Source organism: Gossypium hirsutum, chromosome A07, assembly GCF_007990345.1.
Source record: "Gossypium hirsutum isolate 1008001.06 chromosome A07, Gossypium_hirsutum_v2.1, whole genome shotgun sequence".
Lineage (NCBI taxonomy): Eukaryota > Viridiplantae > Streptophyta > Magnoliopsida > Malvales > Malvaceae > Gossypium > Gossypium hirsutum.
Genome location: NC_053430.1, coordinates 6,933,469 through 6,959,087, shown reverse-complemented (window position 1 = coordinate 6,959,087; position 25,619 = coordinate 6,933,469). Strand labels below are relative to the sequence as shown.

Below are 25,619 nucleotides of genomic sequence, written 5' to 3'. Positions count from 1 at the left end.
TAATTTTATATATGAATTTTTATTTTTTATTTTTGTCTTGAATAAATATTGGAAGTATCATACAAGATACTTAGAATAAGAATTCAAGAAGGTTAATCCTTGATTCATATGGTGGTCGATTTACAGACGAGTTTAGTATGTTGTAATTTAAGGATATTAAAAATCTGTAGATTTCACGTCGTATTCTGTAAAAATTTATGATAGATGGGTAATGGGTGTTCGATCTTGCCCCGACCTTATGTTTTCCATAATTCAAGTTATATACATATTGAAGATAATTGGTAGAATTTATTTTATTCATGATATTAATTTTGATTATATTTTGTAATTAATATCTGAAATGGGAAGAATATAGCTACTTTCTTTTTTGTGTAAGCCGCGGTTCATGATTTTTTTCCATAAAGTATTTTTAAGGATTGGCCACGATTTATAGTTTTTCTATGTCATGTGGGTCAATTTATTATGGGGATGCTGTTTTTCCCCGCCCATAACAAATCTTTTTCTTAATTAGATTTTATAAAATTTTAATATATTAGAACGAGCATTTGCTCTATTTTCAATTTTGAAAGATTTTAATTTCTTCACGTAAAATTTAAATAATTTTGTGCATTAATTTTTTATTGCATAAGTAATTTCAAAATAGTTATTTATTTTTCTTCTAAGTAACTATTATTTAATATTTTGCTATACTCGTATGTATCAATCTTTGATATATTGAGTTTAAAATTTTTTTTGACAGTCTACTAAATATTTTCCTAATATTATTATTTTTGTATTTTGTTTTCTTATATTTATTGCACATAAATTAATAAATTGTGGTTTTAGAAATATTTTTTATTTTTATTAGTGCAGAACTTACATATATAGTTCTCATTGATAATATAAGCTATAAAGGTATATATCTATACTTATATTACGTCGTTCAGTTAATGTTATGAGTAAATGATATTGTTAAAAAATTATTAATTTTTTTTATACACAAAGTAAATTGGTTATTGTTAGAGTGATTTAGTTTTTTTTTATTTCTTTTTTATTTTTACTTTTTTTACAGTTTTATATGATATTAATAAAATAATTCACGTTAAATTTTGAATTCATGATATAATGAAATTTGAACATTTAGCTCTATCATTTTCTTAGCCTTTATATGGGATTTAAATAATTCTAGTTGTTGCATAATTAAGTAGGCTTCAAAGTCGATTGTCAATATTCGCCGCTATAGTTTAGATAAACCATGAGATAGAGAGTGATTAATGAGTTTCCTCCTTAATATCTTCCCTGCCGGAGTTCTTGTTATTGAAGTTATAAAAGCAACTCGTCGGATTTTCTTGTACGGTGCAACCTGCAAATGTCAAAAAAGGGGCTCTCGCTCACAGTTTTGCCTAAAAAAAGGCAATATATTATTTGTGGTGTTGTTTTAGAAACGTGCCTGTTCTGCAATGAAATCCATGATTTGTGCCTCTGTAATGTTACTTCCAGGGTTCTTGACTACATATGCCATGGGAATCTGCCCTGCTTCTTCATCCGGGTACCTGATCAATCGATATAAGATTTATGATACTGAGTTAAAGAACACATGATAATATATATATATATAAGAAGTACATACGGAACCACCGCAGCATCAACGATTTCTGGATGGGAATGAAGTAAATGTTCCAATTCAGCTGGAGGGACCTGCATTTTGATATTCCATACAATACATTGATTGTGTTGTCCACAAAGGTTTAAAGAGCAACATTTCCAACCGGATATGTCACGTCTCGTGGTTTTTAGTCAATTGAATAAAAAAAAATATGTATCAGACACTCATACTCAAGTTAGAGGAAGGTAGGCAAGCAGTGGTTCCCCTAAAACAAAAGTTGCTGCTTTTTATCTCAAAGTTCATAAAATCTTAGATGATAAAATTATAGTTTCAACTCTTAAAAATATTAAAATTTTAATTTAATTCTTTTCAAAAGCCACAAATATATAAGGGTAATATTGCATTATAACTAACGAAAAAATATATAATTTAGTCTCGAGTTTCTTTAAAAAAATAATGAGTTGGATTTTAAACCTTAAATCTCAAAAATCATAAAATCTTAAATTAATATATGATAAAATTATAATTTGATTCTTAAAATGTTAGAATTATGATTTAATCCTTTTTGAAATTACAGATATAAATTAATATAAAAATATATAATTGAACCTTGAGCTCCTCTATATTAATTTCTAACTTCGATTTTGAGTTTAAGAAATCTAAGCTGTAAAAGTAAATGATGATTTACCTGGTAAGCTTTGTATTTGATCAATTCCTTCAACCTATCAACAACATAGAGAAATCCTTCAGAATCAAAATAACATATGTCACCAGTTTTTAGCCACCCTTCTGAGTCCAAGATTTCTGCTGTTGCCTTCTCATCACGTACATAACCTATATATATATACACCATGGAACAATAATAAGCTTCTTGTGAATTTCATGTCGAAAAATTAAAGATGTGTTTAATTGATTAAAAAAGTGGAGAGATAAAAAGTGATTCGTACTGACGCATCAAAATTAGTCCTTTCAAATTAAAAGACGAGAAAAGAGAAAATAAAAGAGATGTTATATTAATTCAAAATCATGTATTTTTCAAATATTTTACTATTATTATTTTTTAAATCTTACTGAACAATGGATGAAAGAAAATTATTTTGTCTTTTAATATTTCCTATCTATACTACCAAAAATGTCTATGAGAAAAATTATATTTTTTCAATCTTCTCAATTTTCTATGCATTTTTACCCAAAAATCTACCATTTTACTCATTTATAAATGTCTTTGACATATCACATTTATCTTAACCTTTTCTATTTTCAATGAAACTTCCAAAAGGAAACGTTCGACAATTCATTCATGTTAATGGTGTGTGAATATTATATATATATTTAAATTTTTTAATTATTTTTATGCACATGAATAATTCTATTCCGAAACTTATTTTCAAATATCATGAATGCTTATGCTACAAATTTAGAATAGTAATTGGTAATTAATAGAAACGGTAGTAACAACATATTATTATCATTCGTCCTATTGTTTAAGATTAATAGAAACAAATTAATGCCAATAAACATCATATTAAAATAATTTATATTTATTTAAGTTTGGTACAACCTAAAATATGAGTTTCAATTATGTTAGTAAATAATTAATTCAAAACCATTTCAGACTTTTTCATTTTTTTCAAAAAAATATATTTATATTATTTTTAATTTAATATTTAATATTCTTTTATATATTTTATGTATTAAAATTTAGTATATAATCATTTTATAACATTTATTTGTTATAAATTACATAATATATAAGAATAATATAATATAAAACATTATTAACTTAGAAAAATGGTCAAACCGAGCTCAAGCCTTGAATGTTCTAGTGTCACGGGTCTAGATCTTTTGTCTTGCGATCCGTACGGCCTCAGGTAATCCGTTCGTCCAAACTCACCTAAGTCAGCCTTTACTCAAGTCAGTATCCCTTAAGAACTCCTCCAAGGCACCAATTTATATAGCAGAAGCAAACTTATGCCAAAAGAAGCAACCAAAAGAATAATAGAAAGGACGTACGTAAACTGTTTGAGTAAATGCTCTCTATTATCTTATTCACAAAGAATAATGAAACAATGAATGGAGTGAATACAAATGAGGGGAGGTTCTCTATTTATAGTTGAGCTCCCGTAAAACCGATGGTCAAGATACATTTACATCAACGGACAAGATTAACCATATCCCTTAAGTTTAGGGATTTACAAGATATGCAATATCAAATCTAATCTAATCTTTACAAGATATGATTCCCTTCATCTTCTAAGGTTAGTTACCAAATTAGCCTAAGTTGCTATATCTTCATTATCAGGCCAACTAGGCTTCAATCTGACAGGCTTCTCCAACAGTTCCTTGAATCAGGCCAATTCTTGTGGGCCAAATGATCCCCATCTAAACAATAGACCTTCATCGGATGCATTTGGTGCGATGGTCACGGGCTTTGAACTACGACCCGTGACATTCTCCCCCACCCATTCTTGCAACGCCTTCGTTGTAACTTCCGAATGGCACTGAATTAATTCGCCTAAATCTCGTCTCGACGCCTTAGCTTTCCCCTTCCTTCGGGACTTCTGCCTCGGCTTACGTCGCTTTTTAACTTGAATCATCCTACTCGTTTGTACATCTTGACAACAAGAAGTTATGTTACTCTCTAGCTCACATTCTATGTAATATCCCGAAAATTTTACAGTAAAATATTATCCGTGATATAGTAAAATAAGGAAATAAAGTGAAAAAAAGGGAAATTTTGAGTTATGTCAATATTGGGAAGTATATTATGATATATTAATTCAAGAAAGGACTAAATTGTAAAAGTGAGAAAAGTTTTGTTGCACAAGAGTAAATACTCAAAATTTGAGGGGTTAAAGTGTAAATATGAAAAAGTTGAAGGACCAATAGTGTAAATATTTTAAGGGTGGAATGATCTAGAAACTAAGGAAAATGGATGGATTAGGGCGAAATTGAATAGGTGAAGAACTATGATGGACTAAATTACAATTTTACCAAATTAAATGATGACTCAAGGATGGAATTTTAAAAGATAAATAATGTAATAACCCGAATTTTATGGTTTTTGGAAAAGTGTATTTTCGAGTCTCCGTTACTGAAAAACGGATCCGTAAATATTTATCAAAAATATTTAAAAAGTTAATTAAGTGGTTAATTAGAGTTTAATTAAGTGAACTTAGCTTAATTAAGAATAATTGGATAAAAGAATTAAATTGAATAAAGTGTGAAAGTTTAATTATAAATTAAAAGAAAATTTAAAAAGGACCAAAATGGCAATTACGCCATTTAGTATAAGTGAGGCGGCATAAAAAGTAAAAATCCAAGATTTTTACTTAGATTTTAGTTATAAAATATATATTTTTAGTAATAAATGATATTAAATTAATTTATTATAATTATATTATAAGATATTTATATGATAAATAAATTAGTATAAAGACAAATGTATAGTAAATAAAATATACAAGTGTATAAAGTACATACATTTGTAATATAAGTATTTATATAAATATTTAAATATTAATGGATATTTATTAATTATAAAAGATATTTATTAATTAAATAATTAAATAATTATATTATAAGATTTTATATGATAAATATATTAAATAATGACAAATGTATGGTTATAAATAGATACAAATGTATTAATAATATACACATGAAAAAATAAATAATATTTATTATTTAAATATAAATACATGTGTGTATATACATTTAAAAGGAAATAAAAAAAGAATAAAAAGAATAGAAATGAAGAAAAAACAAACGAAACAGAGAGCAGGGGAAGGAAAGAAAGAAAAAGAGAAAAGAAAGAGAAAAAGGGAAAATTGAAGGTGTGAAGCTTGGAAGTTTAATAGGTAAGTCAATTAAGTCCTTTTCTTTTAATTTTGATGTTTTAGAAGTTTTGGAATAAGGTTTTAATGAAGTTAAGTTGATATTTTGAAAGTTATTAGATTTCTAGATATTGTTCATGTTGAATGAAATGATTGAATTAGGGATTAAATTGATAGAAATTTCAAGGTAGAAGTGAAATAAGGACTGAATTGTATGAACTGTGAAATTTGGGGCAAAATGAAAATTAACATTTTACACTAAAACAGTTTTAGACAGCAACAGTAGTCTAACTTTGAAAAATCACCATAAATTTTAAAAATCGAATCAGAAGATGAAAAAATATGAAATTAAATCTTATTGAGTCTAGTTTCTCATAGAAGAAACGGTGTAAGCAATGGATTTGTAAATCATGAGATATAATAAATTTTGTGAGACAAGTTCAGAATGAATTCGGGTTCCCCTGTTCTGACTTTGGAAAATCATCAAAAATTTGAGAAAAATAATTAGGGAATTAAATCTATATGATTATAATTGTGAATGAGTTTATTTTCAATAGAAATAAATGGTAATATTATTTTAATTCTGTACAAGGAGATAATTAATTTTTAGTGAAGAAGGGTCGGAACTGTCAGACAGCAGAACAGTGGTGACTTTAATGAATAAACTGTACTAATTGGATAAACCAAAAATTCTCAAAAATTTTATGATAAGAATATATGTGAGTCTAGTTTTATATGAAATTTATATCTTAATTTGGAGTTCTGTATCTCAAGATATAAATAATTTAGTGATTATGACTCAAATAGACAGCTGTGAATATACATATAAGTAAATAGTGAAATTATTGATAATGTTACTTATAAGCATATTATATAAATTTAAGGATGTGAAATGGAGAGGAGGAGGAGGAAAATATATATGAATATTCAGCTAGCATGACTAATTTGCATGTTTTAGGCTTAAGGACTAAATTGAATAAAAGTAAAACTTCAGGGGACAATTTTGTAAAAATGTCAAAAATGACCAAATTGAAGGGAATGAATTGTTTTATTATCTAAATTAATAAATTGAGTGAAATTGTCAATTTATGATAGGATGAAAATTGGGAAAATGGTAAAATACCAAAATGTCCCTAAATCTTGATATTTTTGCAATTTTCGCTAAGGTAAGTTCGTGTAGCTTGAATTATATTTTTAAATGCTTGAAATGTATGTTTTTGATATGAATATGATTTGAATGTTCATTGTATGAAAATTGATGAAACATTAACATATTTGATAAAAGGGGAAGAAATCTCGGTTAAATGAAAGGAAAATTCGATAGATATTTGAAAATGAATTGACGGTAAAAAGGATCTAACCCGGACGGGTGATCCTATCCTGATATAGCCCTCCCGAAGAATATGTGGAAAATAGATTTAGCCCGGACGGGTAATCCGAATTAGGGTCTGAATTTAGCCTGGACTGGTAATTCAGATCCAAGCTCATTAGAGTAATTGTCGTTGCAGGGGATTTAGCCTGGATTGGTAATCCCGACAATATTCTATAAGTTTATATTACAGGGGATTTAGCTTGGACTGATAATCCCGCTGTAAGGATGAGGTTCGCGGGAATGTGCTTTCTGAAATGAAATGTGTAAGACCATGGTTGAAAGACACCATGGCAACATGATATGAAATGTGTGAGACCATGGTTGAAAGATACCATGGCAACGTGACATGAAAAGAATAAGATTATGGTTGAAAGATACCATGGCAACATGACGGGAATAAATAAGACCATGGTTGAAAAATACCATGGCAATGTAACATGAAATGAACAGGACCATGGTTGAAAGATACCATGGCAACCTGACAGAAAATGAGTAAGACCATAGTTGAAAGACACTATGGCATCATGTCAAAGATAAATAAGACCGTGGATGGGAGACGCTATGACATCTATTAAACAATTGATATTCAAGTAATATGTATCATATGACGAATGGCTATATGAAATGGTTGTGTGAAATGTTTACAAGAACTGGTCATATGGAAATATATGTACAAAATAATTGTATGAAATAATTATGAAGATAGATAAACGAAATAAGAATAAGTACATGAAATATAATTTATATTAAGTTTGATATAAACTTTACCGGAATAAATATACATAAAATGTATGGGAATGATGAAGCATGAAATATTGATATAATGAAATGATTGATATATACTTATGAAGAAACGGTAAGAGAATGATATCTTTCATGACATGCACATATATGATTATCTTTGATATGTTGATACAAGGAAATTATGTAAGTAAAGACAATTATTAAACTCAAGTGTGACATGTTGAAAAAAATAAGTATATCAATGTTGAATTTATAAGAAATATATACTAACAATGATGTTATTTGACGCTTAGACAAGTGCCAAGCTATTGATTGAATGGTAACATGTTTAATTATAATGAGCATTGAAATGGTAAGTACTTAGATGAAAATAAAATTTAAGATTTTGCGAAATTTTTTTATATGATCCCGATTTAATTCCAGTTGGTTTTTAATGTATGTTTGGCATTTCGAGGGCCAATAGAGAGATGTTATGAACATTTTCAAAATATGAATAATAAATGACTCAGAATTATCTGAAAATGTTCAGTAAACTCCAGTAATGCCTCGTACCCTATTCGGGCAATGGATACGGGTAGGGGGTGTTACATTCTAACTTGAGTCGAACAGAATCTTCTTGATTCACAACACTTGGCTTCGCTTTGCCCACAGTCTCTCGGCCACTTTGTTCAAGAACTTCGAAAAGGCCCTTACGTTCTTGTCAAGTCAACAAGTTAGAAAGCAACACACTATCAAAGTGTTCAGAATGTACCTTTGCATTTACTCGGGTCAACTGTCCCACTTGCATCGCTTCTTTCCCCTTGAAGTCCGATGCATCACCCACCTCTCCCATAGGTGGAAGCCTTGGCGATGACTCGGCCAACTCTGACGCTTCACTCGATTTGAGTCTCATTGGTCACTGCTTCACTATTTTCATCGCAACTTCTTCCTCTAAGTTTGACGAAAAAGTCACATCTTCTTTAGTGGAAACCCTTCCAATGACTCACCAAGCTTAGATGTTGCCTTTCCTTTGACTACGACTTGCTTTGGACAGTTCCGCAACTCATGCGAACCACGGCACAAGGAGCACTTTACTCACTTCTTTTTACTCATTTTTGCCCTATTGGCTTCGGCTTTTCCCTTGCTTGAACTAAGCTTCCTGGGCTCCTTGTCTGTTCTATCGTTCCCTTCGATGACAGACTTCCTCGAACACTTCCACAACCTATGCAGACCATGACATAAAAAACACTCTACTAACTTCTTCTCGTTTTCGACCTCATTGGCTTCTTCACCCATTGCGCTCGAACCAAGTACCAAGGCCTTACCCACCGACTTCTTCTTAAGCGCAGATTTCTTCAGACATTTCTCTAACATGTGTGGACCGTCACAGAGAAAGCATTTCAACTTGTCCCTTTTCCTCTTGGGTTTCTTCTTCCCAACTCGTGGTTTCCCATTACCACCATTGTCGCTGTTGCCATTGTCATCATTACTATCTTTCTTGTGATCATTTTCACTTACGCCCTTTTCCTCGGACTTGGAAGACTCAAGCTTGTCTTCTTAACCACGGACTCTACTACTGTCGTGGCTTCCGATAGCTTTTGGACACCTCTTTGTTCCACCTCTTGTCTGACCCACGGCTTCAATCCCCTTCTGAAAATCAAGTAATGCTTCTTTCTCGGTCACATCTGAAACTTGGAGTATGAGTTCCTTGAACTCTCGAACATACTCCCCCACTGTGCCTTGTTGCATTATTCTTTGTAACTTTTCCTTAACTTCTTCCTCAGCAAACTCTAGGTAAAACAATCACTTCAAATTACATTAGAACTCTTGCCACGTGTAATGCCCTGAAAACTTCTACAGTAAGATATTATCTTTGATATAGTAAAATAATGAAATAAAGTGACAAAAAGGGAAATTTTGAGTTATGTCAATATTGAGAAGTATATTATGATATATTAATTCAAGAAAGGACTAAATTGTAAAAGTGAGAAAAGTTTTGTTGCACAAGAGTAAATACTTCAAATTTTGAGGGGTTAAAGTGTAAATATGAAAAGTTGAAGGACCAATAGTGTAAATATTTTGAGAGTGGAATGATCTAGAAACTAAGGAAAATGGATGAATTAAGACCAAATTGAATAGGTGAAGAACTATGAGGGACTAAATTGCAATTTTACCAAATTAAATGATAACTCAAGGATGGAATTTTAAAAGATAATAAAGGGCAAAATGGTCAATTGGAAGAGAGAGAAATCTAGAAAGTAATGATGATGTTGATGATATTTTATGATTATTTAATTAGATATATATTATTTTAATGAGATATTTTATTATTTTATTATTAATTATTTAGTATAAAAGGAAGGAAAGATGAAGAATTTTCATCATCTTTCCATGCATGCAACCAACGTTAGAAGAGAAGGAAAAGAAAGAAATTTTCTTTTCTTTACAATTTGGTCCTTCCACCAAAAATTCACCATTTTCACCTAGAAATCAAAAGAATTTCCATAGCTACTAAGAGAGAAAAATGTTAAGGGGACCATGGGGAGTGAGAATATCAAGTTAGATTCAAGAAATAGAAGCTGGAGGAGAGAAAAAATCAAGTTAAAGATTAGTATCAATAGAACAAGGTAAGTACATCAAGATTTCAATATGTTTTTAAGTTTGTTATTATTGACAAAGTATGGAAATAATGTTATAGTAGAGTTTTCTTACATAAGGTCCTATGTTCTTGATATGTTAGTGAAGAGAAAATAAGAGAAAGTGATGAGAAATGATGTAGAAAAAGAAAATAAGGGTGTTATAACATGGTAATTAATATCTTGTACTAAAATAGTTTTGGATAGCAGCAGTAGTCTAATTTTGAAAAATCATTAAAAATTTTAGAAATCTAATTATAGATGAATAAAATATGAAATTAAATCTTATTAAGTCTAGTTTCTTATAGAAGAAATGATGTTAGCAATGTAATTGTAAATCATGAGATATGATGAATTTTGTGAGACAATGTCAGAATGATTTCGGGTTCCCCTTTTCTGACTTTGTAAAATCATAAAAAATTGGATAAAAATAATTATAGGCTTAAATTTATATGTTTATAATCCTAAATGAGTATATTTTTAATAGAAATAAACGGGAACATCATTCGAATCTTGTACGAGGAGATAATTAATTTTTAGTGAAGAAGGGTCGGAACTGTCAGACAGCAGAACAGGGGAGACTTCAATGAATAAACTGTATTAATTGGCCCATCAAAAAATTATGAAATTTCATGGTAAGAGTACATATGAGTCTAGTTTCTGGGTAAAATTATGGATCTTAATTTGGAGTTATATAGCTCCAGATATAAATAATTTAGTGACTATGACACAGATGGATAGCTTAAATATTCATAAAAGTAAATAATAAAGATTATAGATAATGTTACCTACAAGTGTGTTATATACATTAAGGATGTGGATTGGAGAGGAGGAGGAGGAAAATATATATGAATATTCATTTAGCATGGCTAATTTGCATGTTTTAGACTCAAGGACTAAATTGAATAAAAGTAAAACTTTATGGGAAATTTTATAAAAATGTCAGAAATGACCAAATTGCATGAAATGTATTATTTTACTATTTAAATTACAAAATTTAATGAAATTATTAATTTAGTTCAAGATCGGGGGAAAACATGTTTTAGGGATTAAATTGAAAAGTGTTGAAATTATGGAAAAATAATAAGGGAATGGAATTCATGATTATACTTGTGAATTGTATTTTTGTCATGCATATGAAATTGATATGGATATATTTGATAATGCCCGATAAAATGATAAATCCTGTTGAACAAAGGAAAATCGATGGATGTAAGTTTCCCGAATTGGTTGTAGTTCTGCATATGTTGCAGACACACCATAGCTCGAAAGAGCGTCCCGATATTAGCCCTCTGGAGCTTCCCGTTATATGCTCTTTGTGAGCTTCCCGATAGTGCTCGCTTGAACTTCTCGATATATGGCTATCTAGAGCTTCCCGATAGGCTCTTCGTGAGCTTCCCGATATGGTTCTTTGTGAACTACCTGATTTCGGCTCTATTGAACTTCCCGTTATAGCCCAGATTAGCTTCTTGATATTGCTCTTTATGAGCTTCCCATTAAATATCTCGAGACGGTAAAAAGGATCTAACCAGGAGGGGTGATCCTATCCTGATATAGCCCTCCCGAAAAATATGTGTAAAATGGATTTAGCCCGGACGGGTAAATCTAAATTAGGGTCTGAATTTAGCCTGGACTGGTAATTCAGATCCAAGCTCATTAGAGTAATTGTCGTTGTAGGGGATTTAGCCTGGACTGGTAATCCCGACAATACTCTATGAGTTTATATTACAGGGGATTTAGCCTAGACTGGTAATCCCGCTGTATGGATAAGGTTCGCGGGAGTGTGCTCTCTGGAAAAAGGGTATATCCATATGTGTACGAATTGACAGACCCGAAATTGTACACTAAAAGTGTACCTCTGAAAATCCATCGAAATTCCGAGAAATTTAACGGGATAAATATGAGAAATGGAAGAACATGAAAATTATGGAATTAATGAGCTCATCAATCATTTATCTTTGTATTGAATTTATTTTATGATTTGTACATGTTATATGGACACATGGTGTGGAAAGTATATGGTACATGAAATGTTGATATAATGAAATGAATGATATATGTTATTAAAGAAACGGTAAGAGAATGATATTTATCATGACATGTACATATGAGATTATCTTTTATATGTTAATATAATGAAAATATGTAAGTTAAGACGAGTATTAAATTCAAATATGACATATTGAGAAAATAAGAATTTATATGAAATATGTGTAAGTACACTAACAAGTGTTGTTGTTGATGCTTAGGCAAGTGCCAAGCCATTGATTGAATGATAATATATTTATTGATGCATTGAATCGGTAAGTATTTAAGTGAAATTTTTTTAAGTGATCTGCAAATGGTAGTAATGCTCCGAAACCCTGTTGTGGCAGCGGATACGGGTTAGGGGTGTTACACTACGTCCCAATCTCACCTTCCCTTTTATCTGTGGTCCTACCTCGCCACCATAAAAGTGCAATATTGGTAACAAACATTGAAGCATTATTTACCTTAATCGTATCATCCACAATGCCTTTGGCACGAAAGTAGTTTTCCATCTTCCACAAGAAATTGTCCACATCACATGCAGACCTTGTCCCTACAAACTCTTTCGGCTTCAGAACATCATCTTTACTAGTGCTGCACTTGCCACTCCTTTTCCCACGGTTGATCAACACAAGGCCAACTCTCCCTCGAGCTCCTCTATTCTTGTGCTCAAAGTCATTGTCGTGGCCATTGTTTCCTCCTTCAAAGCCTTCACTATCGCTTCGAGAGTGTCATTCCTCTCCGTTAGCTTCTTCCTTTAGGAATCTAGCAGCCCTTGTACGCTACCCCTTTGGGAAGTGAGACACATGGTCACGAAGTCGTTGGACTGCTCCCTCAAGTCTTCAGTGCTTTCCCCAAGTGCATTGTCTAACTCTTTCGCGTCCTCTATGGACTCCTCAAGTTTACCTACGCATTCCTTAACAGCTGATAGCATCTCCCTCAAGATTTTTTGGCCCACCTTTTTTTGAACTCTTCTTTCGACATCCCAACGGTGCCTTCGAACCAATATCTCGGATACCACTTGTCATGGGTTTAGATCTTTCGTCTCACGATCCATGCGGCCTTAGGCGATCCATTTGTCCAAACTCACCTAAGTCAGCCTTTACTCAAATGAGGATTCCTTAAGTACTCCTCCAAAGACCAATTTGTATAACGGAAGCAAACTTATACCAAAAGAATAATAGAAAGGACGCACGCAAAGTGTTTGAGTAAATGCTCTCTATTATCTTATTCACAAAGAATTATGAAACAATAAATGGAGTGAGTACAAATGAGGAGGAGGCTCTCTATTTATAGTTGAGCTCCCCCAAAACCGGCGGTTAAGATGCCTTTACATTGACGGACGAGATTAACCATATCCCTTAATTTTAGGGATTTACAAGATATGCTATATCAAATCTAATCTAATCTTTACAAGATATGATTCTCTTAATCTAAGATTAGTTACCAAATTAGCCTAAGATTCCATATCTTCATTATCAGGCCAACCAAGCTTCAATCTAACAGGCTTCTCCCACAGTTCCTTGAATCAGGCTAGTTCTCGTGGGCCAAATGATTCCCATCTAAACAATAGACCTCAATGGGATGCATTTGGTGCGATGGTCACGGGCTTTGAACTGCGGCCCATGACACTAGTATAAGCCTAATCCATATTTTGAACGATTTAATTTTTTTTGCTACAACTTATTTTTTGAGCTTAATATTTTTGTCCAAACTTTCAAATTTCAAACAAACCTTAAAATTTAAACAAATAAGCAAAGTATACAATTCTAGTAGCACATTTACCTCTTTAAATAATTTCTTTTTCCCCCTATAATAAATCTAAATTATTCAGATTTTGTTGTAAGTTTCATATACAAGTGTATTGCCATATCCATATGTACTTCATCTAGATATCGAATAAAAATAAATAAAATAGAACGATACCTTTCATGACTGTTGGGCCTCTCAACCATAGTTCTCCTCTCCACCTAGGAGGCAACTTTTCACTAGTTTCAGGATCAACTATCTTACCTTCCATGTTTTCAGCAATGCGGCCAACTGAACCGTACCGACCTGCCTCCTCAGGCCCTATTACCTTGGTTGCTCCACCGCCGGTCTCAGTCAGCCCATACCCTTAACACATCAAAATCAACAGTAACAACATTCTTAACATTCACCCAAACAAGATTGTACTGATTTAAAATTGACATCAATCTACTTTTGCACCCAAAAGCCCAGCATCTAATTTTTTTTGAATGAAAGTAAAATGAAAAACATAGACAATTACACTCTATTAACTGAATTCGGGTGAATATATACAGAATATGAATATAATCATTATTATATATAATTATATATAGGGTTAAATAGTTATTTGAGTCCTGAACTTAACATTTACTTTTATATTAAGGTCTATTTTTTTTATCTTTCTGAACTTGATAATTGTTCCTATATTGGGTTGGACTTTTTTTTTATCCAAATTAATCCTTGAACTTGGCAATTGTTCCTATATTAAGGCTTGAACTTTTCTTTTTCTAAGTTAGTCCTTGATATTTCCTTGAAAACCTTAAAACTCAGCCCTAATGTGAGAATAATTGTCTAATTCAGGTCCTAATTTAAAAATACTTATCAAGTTCAAGGACTAACTTAAAAAAAATTTAATCCCAATGTGAGAGTAGTTGAAGTTTAGGCTTTAATAGTGAATGATGATGAGGAGATGATCAATAAAGTGATATTAAATTAGTCCCTATACTTTTATTTCATGGAATTTAATTCTTCAATTTAAAATTCAAGTCTAACTATTAATACAATTAATTTTCTTTTTGTTACACGCCTATCGAGTATTTTCTTCATTTAAAAAATGTCACAACAATAAATTAACAATTTAACAGTGTTAATAAGTAGACTTGAATTCTAAAATCTAAAAAGTAGGGCTAAATTCTATTAAACTGAAATGCAAGGACTAAATTATTAATTTTTGAAAAGTACAATAACGCATATTTTAAATTTTAATTTATTATGTTTTCTTTTTAATACAGGACTGAGGAAGCTGAACTTGTTCTCTTTAATTTATCATGTGAAGTTGGCAAATTAGAAAAAGATGTGAACAATATTAGTGTACTAATGTTCTCTTACTTGAATAAGTTCTACGGTGGAGAATTTCTCTTTGAACCGCTCAGTAACCTCCTTGCCAAGTGGAGCACCACCAGACCTTAGAAACATAATCAAGTTGAGGTCATACTTCTTAGTCAATTCTGATTTAGTAAATGCCATGACAAGTGGCGGAGAAACTGGCATATAAGTTATTTTATACTTCTTAATGGCTCTCAAAATTCCTTCAAATTCAAATCTATCCTTGAAAACCACTGTTTCATCCATTAAAAATGCCCTCAATAACATAAAGAACCCAAACACGTGAAATAAAGGCACAGTGAAAAGTGACAATGGGTGCAGTTCTTCCTGTTCTTGCGGGGTTTGTCATAGGTGATAATACCCAACAGTCAATGCAATTATGTTGAGGTGACACATCAATATATGAACAGTACTTTAAAGAGAAAAATGAAATCTTAATACAAAAGATCGATTTCTCTTCTTCGAATCGGTCATTGCATAACGTTCCAATATCTTGTCTATGTATGAAGTCTAAGATAGTGCTATCACTTCGTTCTTTCGATCCCTTAGGATTCGAATACTTGGAATAAAATTAGGTTCTCCCAAGTCCATCATGCTAAACTGTTAGGTTAGCCACATTTTAATCAATGGCAATGTTCCTACATAATTTCCAATGAGTAGAATGTCATCGACATATAGAACGAGAAAGACCACTTTTTCATCCCTTAAACGTTTGTAAACACAGAATTCATCTACATTTTGATCAAACGATAAAATTTTTGATTCTATGAGCAGAATGCTTGCTTAAGTCGATATATGGATCTAAATAGTTTGAAAACTTTATACTCGTTTCCTTTAGCTATATATCCGGTGAGTTGCATCATATAGATGCTCTATTCAAGATAGTCGTTCAAAAACGCTATCTTGACATCTATTTGCCAGATCTTGTAATCGAAAGTTGTCACAATAGATAGTAATATGCTGATTGACTTGATCATGGCAACCGCGTTTCTTTTTCTCTTGTAGATCCACTTACACCCTATGAGTTTTATTATTTTCGGTAAGTCTATAAGTTTTCACACTGAGTTGGAATACATAGAGTCCGTTTCAGCTTTCATAGCTATTTCCCAGAACTTGAAATCAGCATTCTGCATCACTTTATCATATGTGAGTGGGTCAGCATCTTCTTATTTGACAGACTTAATGTTCAGAACACTTCTGTCAGATTGGAAGAACTCAAGCATATGAGAGACCCTCCCATTGCGACGAAACTCCCTATGTTGCTGATCGTTTGCAAGCCTACTATTAGGAGTTGGTTTTGGAACCATTTTCATTGGGTTTTGTATATTTCCTAAAAGCTCGTGTAACTTTCTTCAAGGAAAGTAGCATGGGTTAACATTATAACAATTTATTTTTTCGGGTTATAAAACAAACCACAATTTGTTCCATTTGGATATCTACAAACATGCACAATTCTGTCTGTGAGTCCAACTTCTTCGCATCTTTATCCAATACGTGGGCTGGACATCCCTAAATCCTTAAATGTTTTAGACTTGGCTTTCTACCATGCCACAATTCTACAGAGTTTTCAGTGCTACCTTACTTGGCACATCATTTAAATTATAGTAAGCCATTTGTACCACATACCTTTAGAAAGAGATTGGCAGCTTCGAATAATTTAACATCGAATGTACCATGTCTAACAACGTTTGATTTCTTCTCTCTGCCACACCATTCTACTGTAGAGTGCCCAGCGTGGTTAATTGGGATATAATCTCATTCTCTATGAGGTACCTAATAACTCACCAGATAAATATTCCCTACCTCGATCATACCAAAAAGGATAAAAAAATCACAGACAAAGATAAGTTTACTAAAATGGAAAAAATGAAAACTACAAACATGAAGATAAAACTAAACCTCGAAACCTAAAATAAGAACCCTCAAAATGTAAACACAAAATTCTCTGAAAGCTTGTAAAAGTTAATACCAAATGTGTAATATAGGTTATGTTACTAGGGTGGAAAAAGGCTTATTTATAGGCAAAATTCGTAGGTCAAATAATATTAAAATAACCTACATTAATCATACTTTGAATGAGACAAATAATTAGAATTTGACTAGAAGAAGAAAATCGAGAAAATTGCATAACATGTCGCCTCATTGGGATGCCCTTTATCGCATCATCGGGAGAAGACGTCTCTTCTTGTTGGAAAGTCGATGGTCGAGTTGTCGGGTTGATGTCTCTTCTTCGTTGGGACGTCAACTCTCTTTCAACCAGAAAAATGTGTGGCATACCCCACAGTTAACGATGTTTGGTTGAGTAAGAAAGAGGAACTTGGGTGAGTCGAGGAGGACTGTTCTGAGTTTGAGAGATGGATGCTTGGAAGATGTCTTCGAGGTAGCGAATGCAATAACATGTTTACTGAGTTGGACCTGGTGAGTACTTTTCGACTTAGAACCGAGTGGGTTGGCTGGAGAAACAATGATTCCTAATGACATAAGAGCAAAGTAAAACGAAGAGATGTCAAACAATAGAGGGGAGAAAATGAATACTACGTTGTTTCGTGTGAGGGAAAAGTTCTTCTTCAATGAGTAAGTGAGAGAATAGATTTGAGCAATGAATTGGGAGTAAGAAAGGATATGATCGTTAGTAATATTGACGATGAAAGTGGTGTCACCGCCGACTGTGGCGAAGGCGTGTAAAGAGCTATAGAAGAGGGAGAGGGCATATTGAGGGAGGGAAAGAGGCTGAGATGGTGGCGGGAGAGGGACATGTGGTCTTAGACTGTGGAAAGTTTTCATTTGAGAAGAGAAATTGATGTTTGGATCTACAGTCGAACGTCAATGATTGGTGGTTGTTTCCGCCATTGTAGTGAACTTTTTAACTTTTTTTAGTCAATGTGATTTGCAGTGAGCTTTAATTAGGTATTTTGTATTTTTTGAAACAAATGATGACACTATTTTTTTCATCACATTTATTGACAAATTCAATTTTAGGATTTAATTATTCCTTCAATCCCGGTATTCATCAGACTTGAAATTTAGTCTCTATACTTTTATTTTTAAAATTTTAGCCCCTTTGTTTGATCTGATTTTGAAAAATAATGTTCAGCTGATAACATGTGAATAGATTTCTATTAAATTTGAATATGTTATATCTAACATTCAAATTGTTTCATTTAAAAATTAAACTTTAATTGATAACATATACTTAAATTTGATAGAAGTCAATTGATAATGTTATCAATTAAATTTTAATTTTTAAATCAAGCAAACATATATGATAAACACTTGAATTTTAAAATAAAAAGATTAACTTTTAAACATTTGAAGAGTACATAAATTAAGGGTATAATTAGTTCACAATGATGTCTAAATTCATATCAATAACAAGGTCGGGAACAAAATTGATATTTGTTGAAGAGAGGTTTACTCTTTCCAAAGAAATATTCTAAATGTCGTTTATTTGGAGTCGATAGACTCCTCAATGATTCAATATTACCCTTGGGTCAAACTGAAGATGCATGACTCAGTCCGACAAGTTGCTCACGATTCGTAAACCTTGCTTTTGGCGCCAAAATACGACTCAACCTAAGGACAATACTGACTTGTTGAGAGGCCCATTAGCTCTAAACATATGACACTTTTCCGAAAGAAGTCGACCTCCCCTCAACATTGTTAATAAATTATAGTTTATGCACCGAATTGAAACTTTTAAAAAATTGGAAGTGAATTTTGAGATGAAATAAATTTATTATTATCTTTTATCATATTTTGGTATTTTTTTTATCACTGTCAAGAAAATATTTAAAAACCATGCTAATTATTTATGACTGAATCATAACTAAGTAGCAAAATTTTACTTATAATTTGATAAAAAAAATTTTAAGAATTACTGTAACGACTTGAATGTTAGTGGTGTTGGAAAGTACAATTTTGGGACCTCGTTTCTATAAATCGAGTCTATAAATATTTACAATGTTGTAATATAGGTGAATTAAATTTTGAATAGCTATTTTTTGCTGAATTAGTGACTAATTAGGGTTTAGGGACTAAATTGTAAGGATTCAGAACTTTAGATTTTTTTTAAATTGACCAAAGGCTGGAGGACTTATATAGAAGTTAAACCAAGGATAAAATAATAATTATACCATCTTTAAATAATAGTGGACTATAGGTAACTATATATTTGTTATGAAAGTTTTAACTTAATTAAAATTATAAAGTAAAATAGTAATAAAAATAGCGTAGCGGAGAGAAAGAGAAAACATTTTCTCTTCATCATCTTCATGCAACCAATTCTCCATTGTAAGAGGGAATAAACTTTCAGCCATTAAGGGTTTTAAACTTTAACCATAAATTGGTTAGTTCAATTTAGTCTTTTCTTGTAAATTTTATGTTTTTGATATCATGGAAACTTAATCTAGTTAACCCATGTCTTGATTTATTAAACTGTTAAAGTTTTGAAAGTTCCAATAGTTGAGAATTGAAATTTTTAGGTATTAAATTGATAGATTTTAAGCTTAAAGGTGAAAAAGGACTAATTTGTGAAGTTAATTGGTAGTTTCATACATTAGGGTCCAAACTGAATAAATTTTAAAATTGGTTATTGAATTAAGAAATAGGAGGTCCCTAATGGATTATGGTAAAATCGGATTCCAATTTGGACCTTTATATAGAAAGTTATGTTAGTCCCAATTTTAGGGACTAAATTGAATAAAATGTAAAATTTGTATAAATTTACAATTGAATGTGAATATGGTTGATTATTGATAATATTGTATTTTTATGTTATCTATAACTAATGTCAACCAGGATTCCACAAAGGGGAAAGGAAAAACTAAATCCATCGATAAATAGCTCGGAGTTTATGACTTGTATTTCTATAATTCAAACCACTTCAATTGCTACATTTATAATCTATTTTGAATGGTAAGATTATGAGGTGAGTTGGAAATGAAATTGAGTAATTGTTACTTATTAACTGTTCGTGCAGAGTCGGATATAGTTAGCATGCCATAGGATAAATTGAGCACAGGTTACTTCCACTACGAGTCGATGAGTGTTGGGCACATTTTTATTTCGGTTATACCAATTAGCTCAAGACACAATTTATTTACTTCATGTTTGTCCAATTAAGCACTAAGTGCCGAATTTGTGAGATTGGTTTGATCCATATATCTATTTGAGTCCAAGTCAAGTTAATAGAGAATTAAAATGTGAAATAGTTAATGATATACAAAATGATCTTTATTGTGAAAGATTATGTACATTGGACTTTTAAATCCAAAAGATTTGGATAGAATTATGTTAAATTAACCGAATTGATTTGGGTAACATGATGTTATGGTATATTATAACATGTTATTTAATGTTGATTTTAATACATATCAATTACATGTTGCAATTGATTTTAGTATGCATTTTATAGATTGAATTATAGAATTACCACTGAGTCCATACTCAGCATACGATTTTATTTTCCATGCTCAGGCTAAGAACCATTCGAGCTATTGAGCAACTTTTTCAGCATCCAATTATAGAATTATGTGTTACGTTATTAATAAAATTTAAATTATTTTACTATTATATAATTTTTTTTTATAAATTTGTTATGCACTTTATATATATATTTGTCATGCCAACATTGTTAAAAACTAATATTTTTGTGACACTTTAAAAAAATTGATTATTTTTGAAAAGTTAATGGTGAAATTTAGTTAAAAAAAAGGTTAATTATATAAATGGTCACCCAACTATGCTTGTATTCCTGTTTTGGTCATTCAACTTTAAAAATTTTCAATTTGGGTGTAATGTTTGAATTCATTCATGTTTTGATCACTTGTCATTAAATTGATAACCAAAAGCCTTTTTCTAACTAATATAATAAAACATTTAGTTCTCAATACTTACATATTCTATCAATTTGATCCCAAATCTAAATAATTCAATAAATTTAATCCTTCACATTTACAAATTCTATCAATTTAGCCCTCAAACTTCCTAACCAAAGCTTTCAGCTTTTAAAATAAAGGCATTCCACATCTATTAATTATTTTGTTTATGGTTGAAATTATCCAATTCGATAAATAACCTTTTTTGTTTATATTTTTAAGAAGTTAGTGTTAGAAATTAACTAAACACCATGAAAAATAATAGAAAATATAAATTTTAAAAATATAATATATAATAAAATTATATAAATAATTTAACATTTGTAAAAAATTATGCTAGTCAAAATGAAATAATTATTTTTTACAAATATTAAATTATTTATACAATTTTATTGTATATTATATTTTTAAAATTTGTATTTTTATTATTTTTAATGATGTTTTGTTAATTTCTATCACCAATTTATTAAAAATATAAATAAAAAGGGTTATGTACCGAATTGGATAATTTTAACCATAATATAAAACAATTAATAGACATGGAATGCCTTTGTTTTAAAAGCTGAAGTTTTAGTTAGGAAGTTTGAGGATCAAATTAATAAAATCTGTAAATGCGAAGCGTTAGATTTATTGAATTATTTAGAATTAGGATCAAATTAATAAAATATGTAAGTATTGATGACTAAATGTGTTATTATACTAGTTAGAAAAAGGCTTCCTATTATCAATTTAACAAAAAGTGACCAAAACATGAAGGAACTCAAATGTTGGTTCCTAAATTAAAAAATTTTAAAGTTGAGTGACTAAAATAAGAACACGAGCATAATTGAGTGACCATTTTAAGATTTACGCTAAAAAATAATAATAAATATAAATATTAAAAACTAAATTTATTCTTATAAGAAATAAAACCTGAAATTAATTAAGTAAAAGATATAATTGTACACAAGATATAAAATTATTCAATATTATATCTTGAAGTTAATTATGTTTAATTCTTCTAATCGATTTAACTTCTATCAAATAACATATATATAGTTAATAATTTTAAATTAATGGCTTAATGATATTTTAAATTAACTTCTATTAATTTAACATTAGCTAAATTAATTATAGTTATTAGTCTAAATTTATTAGTTTAGGAGTTCAATTGGGTAAAAACTTCATAAGAACTTAATAAATATTTTTTATCATATATGTTCTTTTAATATAATGCTTAGAATTATATATAGTCTTTTCTCAACACGTAAATAAGAAGATAATGAGATTCGGCGCATTTAAACTTATATCCTTCTATATTGACAATAATACCCATGTCAGTCAACTTTGCACTCAATTAGCAATTGTAGTTATCTTTTAATCCTAAAGTGATTGATATAATAAATTTGCTTTTATTTTTAATTATTATCTTAATCTTAGGTTAAAAAGAAACCATTACGTGGTAATTATTAAAACAAAAACATAAATAATTAGAAAATACCTGCACCACTAAAACACTGGGGAACTTCTCATTGAATCGCATAGCAATGTCCTTCCCAAGCGGCGCGCCGCCGCAGCCAAGCCCTTGAAGAGAGCTCAAGTCGTATTTTTTTGTCAAGTCCGATTTAACAAACGCCACCACAAGCGGCGGCGACACCGGCATTCGTTACCTTGGCCTTGGTTCGTGTTTTGGTGATGAATCACCGTCATCATTGCGATTAGGTTTGGGTGAGTTATCATCACGCCTTTGACTCGGCCGGTGGTTCCTGAAGAATATAAGATCGCAGCAGTGTCGGACTGGTTAACCTTTACACTTTTAGTGAGGCCGTTAACGATATTGGATTGAGTTAACAAGGAGAGAAACTCGGGAGAGTCGAGGAGAATAGTTCCGTGTGTAAGAGAAGGAATTTTATGAGAGGTTTCTGAAGTAACGAAGGCAACAACTGGTTTACTGAGTTGGATCTGGTGAGCGATTTCCGTGTTGGAACTGAGTGGATTTGCAGGAGAAACGACGATTCCTAACGACAACAAAGCGAAGTAAACCACGGGGATATGAATCGAAGGCGGTGAGAGAATGAAAGCGACGTCGTTCTGGCAAAGAGAGTAACGTTGTTGCAGAGAGTAAGCAAGGGAACGGACTTGAGAAACGAATTGAGAGTAAGATAGCGTTTCGCCGGTGGTTGTGTTGACGGAGAAAGTGGTGGCACCGTCGGTGAAAGTACTGTTGAAAATGGAGAAACAAAATTCGGCGGCGGAAAGCGGTTGATTGATTGGCTGCAAAGGGATGGGCGGTCTAAGGCAACTGTAATTTCCGGTTTGGCGACAAAATCCGGTTTTTGGTTCCATTAAACGGTTTGAATGCCATCCCGCCATCGAAATCGAAATGAAAGCTGATTTGAAATTCTTTTGGGAAATTTATATTAGGATTTAGTGTATGTGGATGGCAATGATTTTGAAATAGTAAGTATTCAAAATTGAGTGAAACTGGCTATTTGTGTTTTAGTTCAAAATTCGCAATGATTTTGTGTATTGATTAGGACATTAAAAAAGTTCATAGATTAGTGTTTTGATTCTAACAAATTTTTTTATTAAATATGTTATAATAAGTGGCTAAATCAGAAAATTTTATTAAGGGAAGAAATTAAATTATAATTTTTATGATAATAAAAATATAAATTTATTATTTTAATAACATATATTTTTATAAATTTTAATAGATTAAATCAAATTTTTATATTTTTAGAAGGGTTAAAGTATGATTTTATCTTTATTAATTTAAAATTTAAAAAAATCTAAATAGAAAATTTTCTATTTTAGGAGGAGCCTGCCCTAGTTTCGCTCCTAATTATAATATGTATATATTATTTTTATTTTCGTTAGTGAGATGTGATATGTTATTATACTAAATATGATGTTAGTATTTTCCTAATATTGCAAACTTGACGAGGTCAAAGATAGGGAGGATAGTGATTCCAAGGCTAAGGAAATTCCAATTGCTGCTGTCGGATGCAGCTACAAATCAAACCCTACCATTTTTGTGGACCATCAACATTAATATAATGGATGGAGATTAATTTCTGGAATATACCCATATAGTAACCAATTAATTTGAATTTTCCTTCTTTCGTATGTAGTAGTTATATCTGTGTTGGGCTACTATTTTCAGCAAAAGAGGTCATGCTCACAACAATCTAGGTTTGAGAGACTAAAACATGACCGAGTCTACACCAATCAAATGCATAATGAAGCCAAACATGCAATTGGGGTATACGAAGCATATACAAGAAAAAAGAAGCAAGTTTAGGAGATTATAAAATAAAGTGGTTGGATATTAGACTTAATTTAAATGCGATACAATCATAATAGTGGATTTAAAGTCCAGCACAACTGATGATACGATTCCTTTAAAGATCAAAAGTTCAATATAATCCTACTTCTAGTCATGATAGCAACACTTTAGTAATAATGATAACGACTTACACGTATGTTTCAAATATGAAAGTAGAGATAGAAACCAACGTGGTCAACACGTAAGTTTCAGGAAAAAGATTGCGACTCGAATATTTTATTCATGAAGTGGGTTTTCTACTCCAACGAACAAGTTTATGTTGCATCAATAGAAGAATGTTGGATTAAATGCGTTGATGAGAGATATCAACGAAAGAAGAGATAATAAAAAAGATGTAGTTTATCAAAGGAGGCCGATTGTTGTGAAGGTCAAGAGGAGGAGGAGGATGATTGTTGTGAAGGTAAAAGAGACTGGGTGTAAAGAGTAAGTGTTTAGGGTTATTAATGGATGTCATCGTTATGGAGGGTATTTATACGAAAGACCCTCTTGTTTGGTAGTGGTAATATGGTAAGTTATTATCATTGGATTATCATCATGGAGTGCGTGGGAAATGTAATTGGTGAGACTCATTCTAATATTCCTTTCAAGCAGTATGAGGTTGTTATGTTTAAGTGAGTTCTAGTGGTTCCTTAAAAAAATGTTTATACTTGGAGAAATATTTATATTAAAACGAGAGTGACTTGGAGGATGAGGAGGCCGAATGGGTTGTTCATCTAGTGATTAGTTGAGTGTTGCAAGGTAGGGGAGAATACAAATTGGGGAAGGACTATATATAGAATTGAAGATGAAGGGGGTTGGTTGGTCGGTTTGAATATTTATCTTGACATTGACTAGGTATTGATGCGTGGTTAAAATCCAATAAATTGGATATGATGTTTGGGCATAGATAGGATCTTGATATTGATTGGCATCTACAATAATTTTATTATAATTTAAAAGAATGAATATTTATTTTGCATGTTATTATGTGTATATAAAAAAAATATTCATATAAATTTGGATAAAACTATGTATCTTGATGTAATACTTACAATTTTGTTAAAAATACGATAAAATTATATTTTTAATGCCTTAAAATATTTATAATTTAATTTGGAATATTAAAAATATTTGTTTTTAAA

At 31.1% G+C, this 25,619-nt stretch overlaps 2 protein-coding genes across 2 annotated transcripts; both read right to left on the bottom strand.

Annotated features, from left to right (window-relative positions):
- Positions 1-780: 780 nt before the first annotated feature.
- LOC121232054 (4-coumarate--CoA ligase-like 9) lies at positions 781-15,540 on the bottom strand. The gene is made up of 6 exons (XM_041117424.1): positions 15,300-15,540; positions 14,107-14,298; positions 2,274-2,419; positions 1,610-1,677; positions 1,430-1,532; positions 781-1,342 (listed from the first exon to the last, which is right to left on the bottom strand). The coding sequence occupies exons 1-6, from the start codon at positions 15,538-15,540 to the stop codon at positions 1,217-1,219; spliced, it is 876 nt and encodes a 291-aa protein (XP_040973358.1). The 3' UTR covers positions 781-1,216.
- LOC121232055 (4-coumarate--CoA ligase-like 9) lies at positions 14,165-23,627 on the bottom strand. The gene is made up of 2 exons (XM_041117425.1): positions 22,651-23,627; positions 14,165-14,295 (listed from the first exon to the last, which is right to left on the bottom strand). Exon 1 carries the CDS (start codon positions 23,520-23,522, stop codon positions 22,764-22,766), a length of 759 nt encoding a protein of 252 aa, XP_040973359.1. The 5' UTR covers positions 23,523-23,627; the 3' UTR covers positions 14,165-14,295; positions 22,651-22,763.
- Positions 23,628-25,619: the final 1,992 nt, after the last annotated feature.

Bases quoted from the DNA above. Each gene is read 5' to 3' on its own strand.
- LOC121232055 (XM_041117425.1), bottom strand. From the start codon at position 23,522: ATGGCGGGATGGCATTCAAACCGTTTAATGGAACCAAAAACCGGATTT.
- LOC121232054 (XM_041117424.1), bottom strand. From the start codon at position 15,540: ATGGATGAAACAGTGGTTTTCAAGGATAGATTTGAATTTGAAGGAATT. The intron at 2,420-14,106 runs GTATCGTTCTAT...ATATATATATAG, and splicing joins AGGCCCAACAGTCATGAAAG to GTTATGTACGTGATGAGAAG. The intron at 1,678-2,273 runs GTAAATCATCAT...ATCAAAATGCAG, and splicing joins TCAAATACAAAGCTTACCAG to GTCCCTCCAGCTGAATTGGA.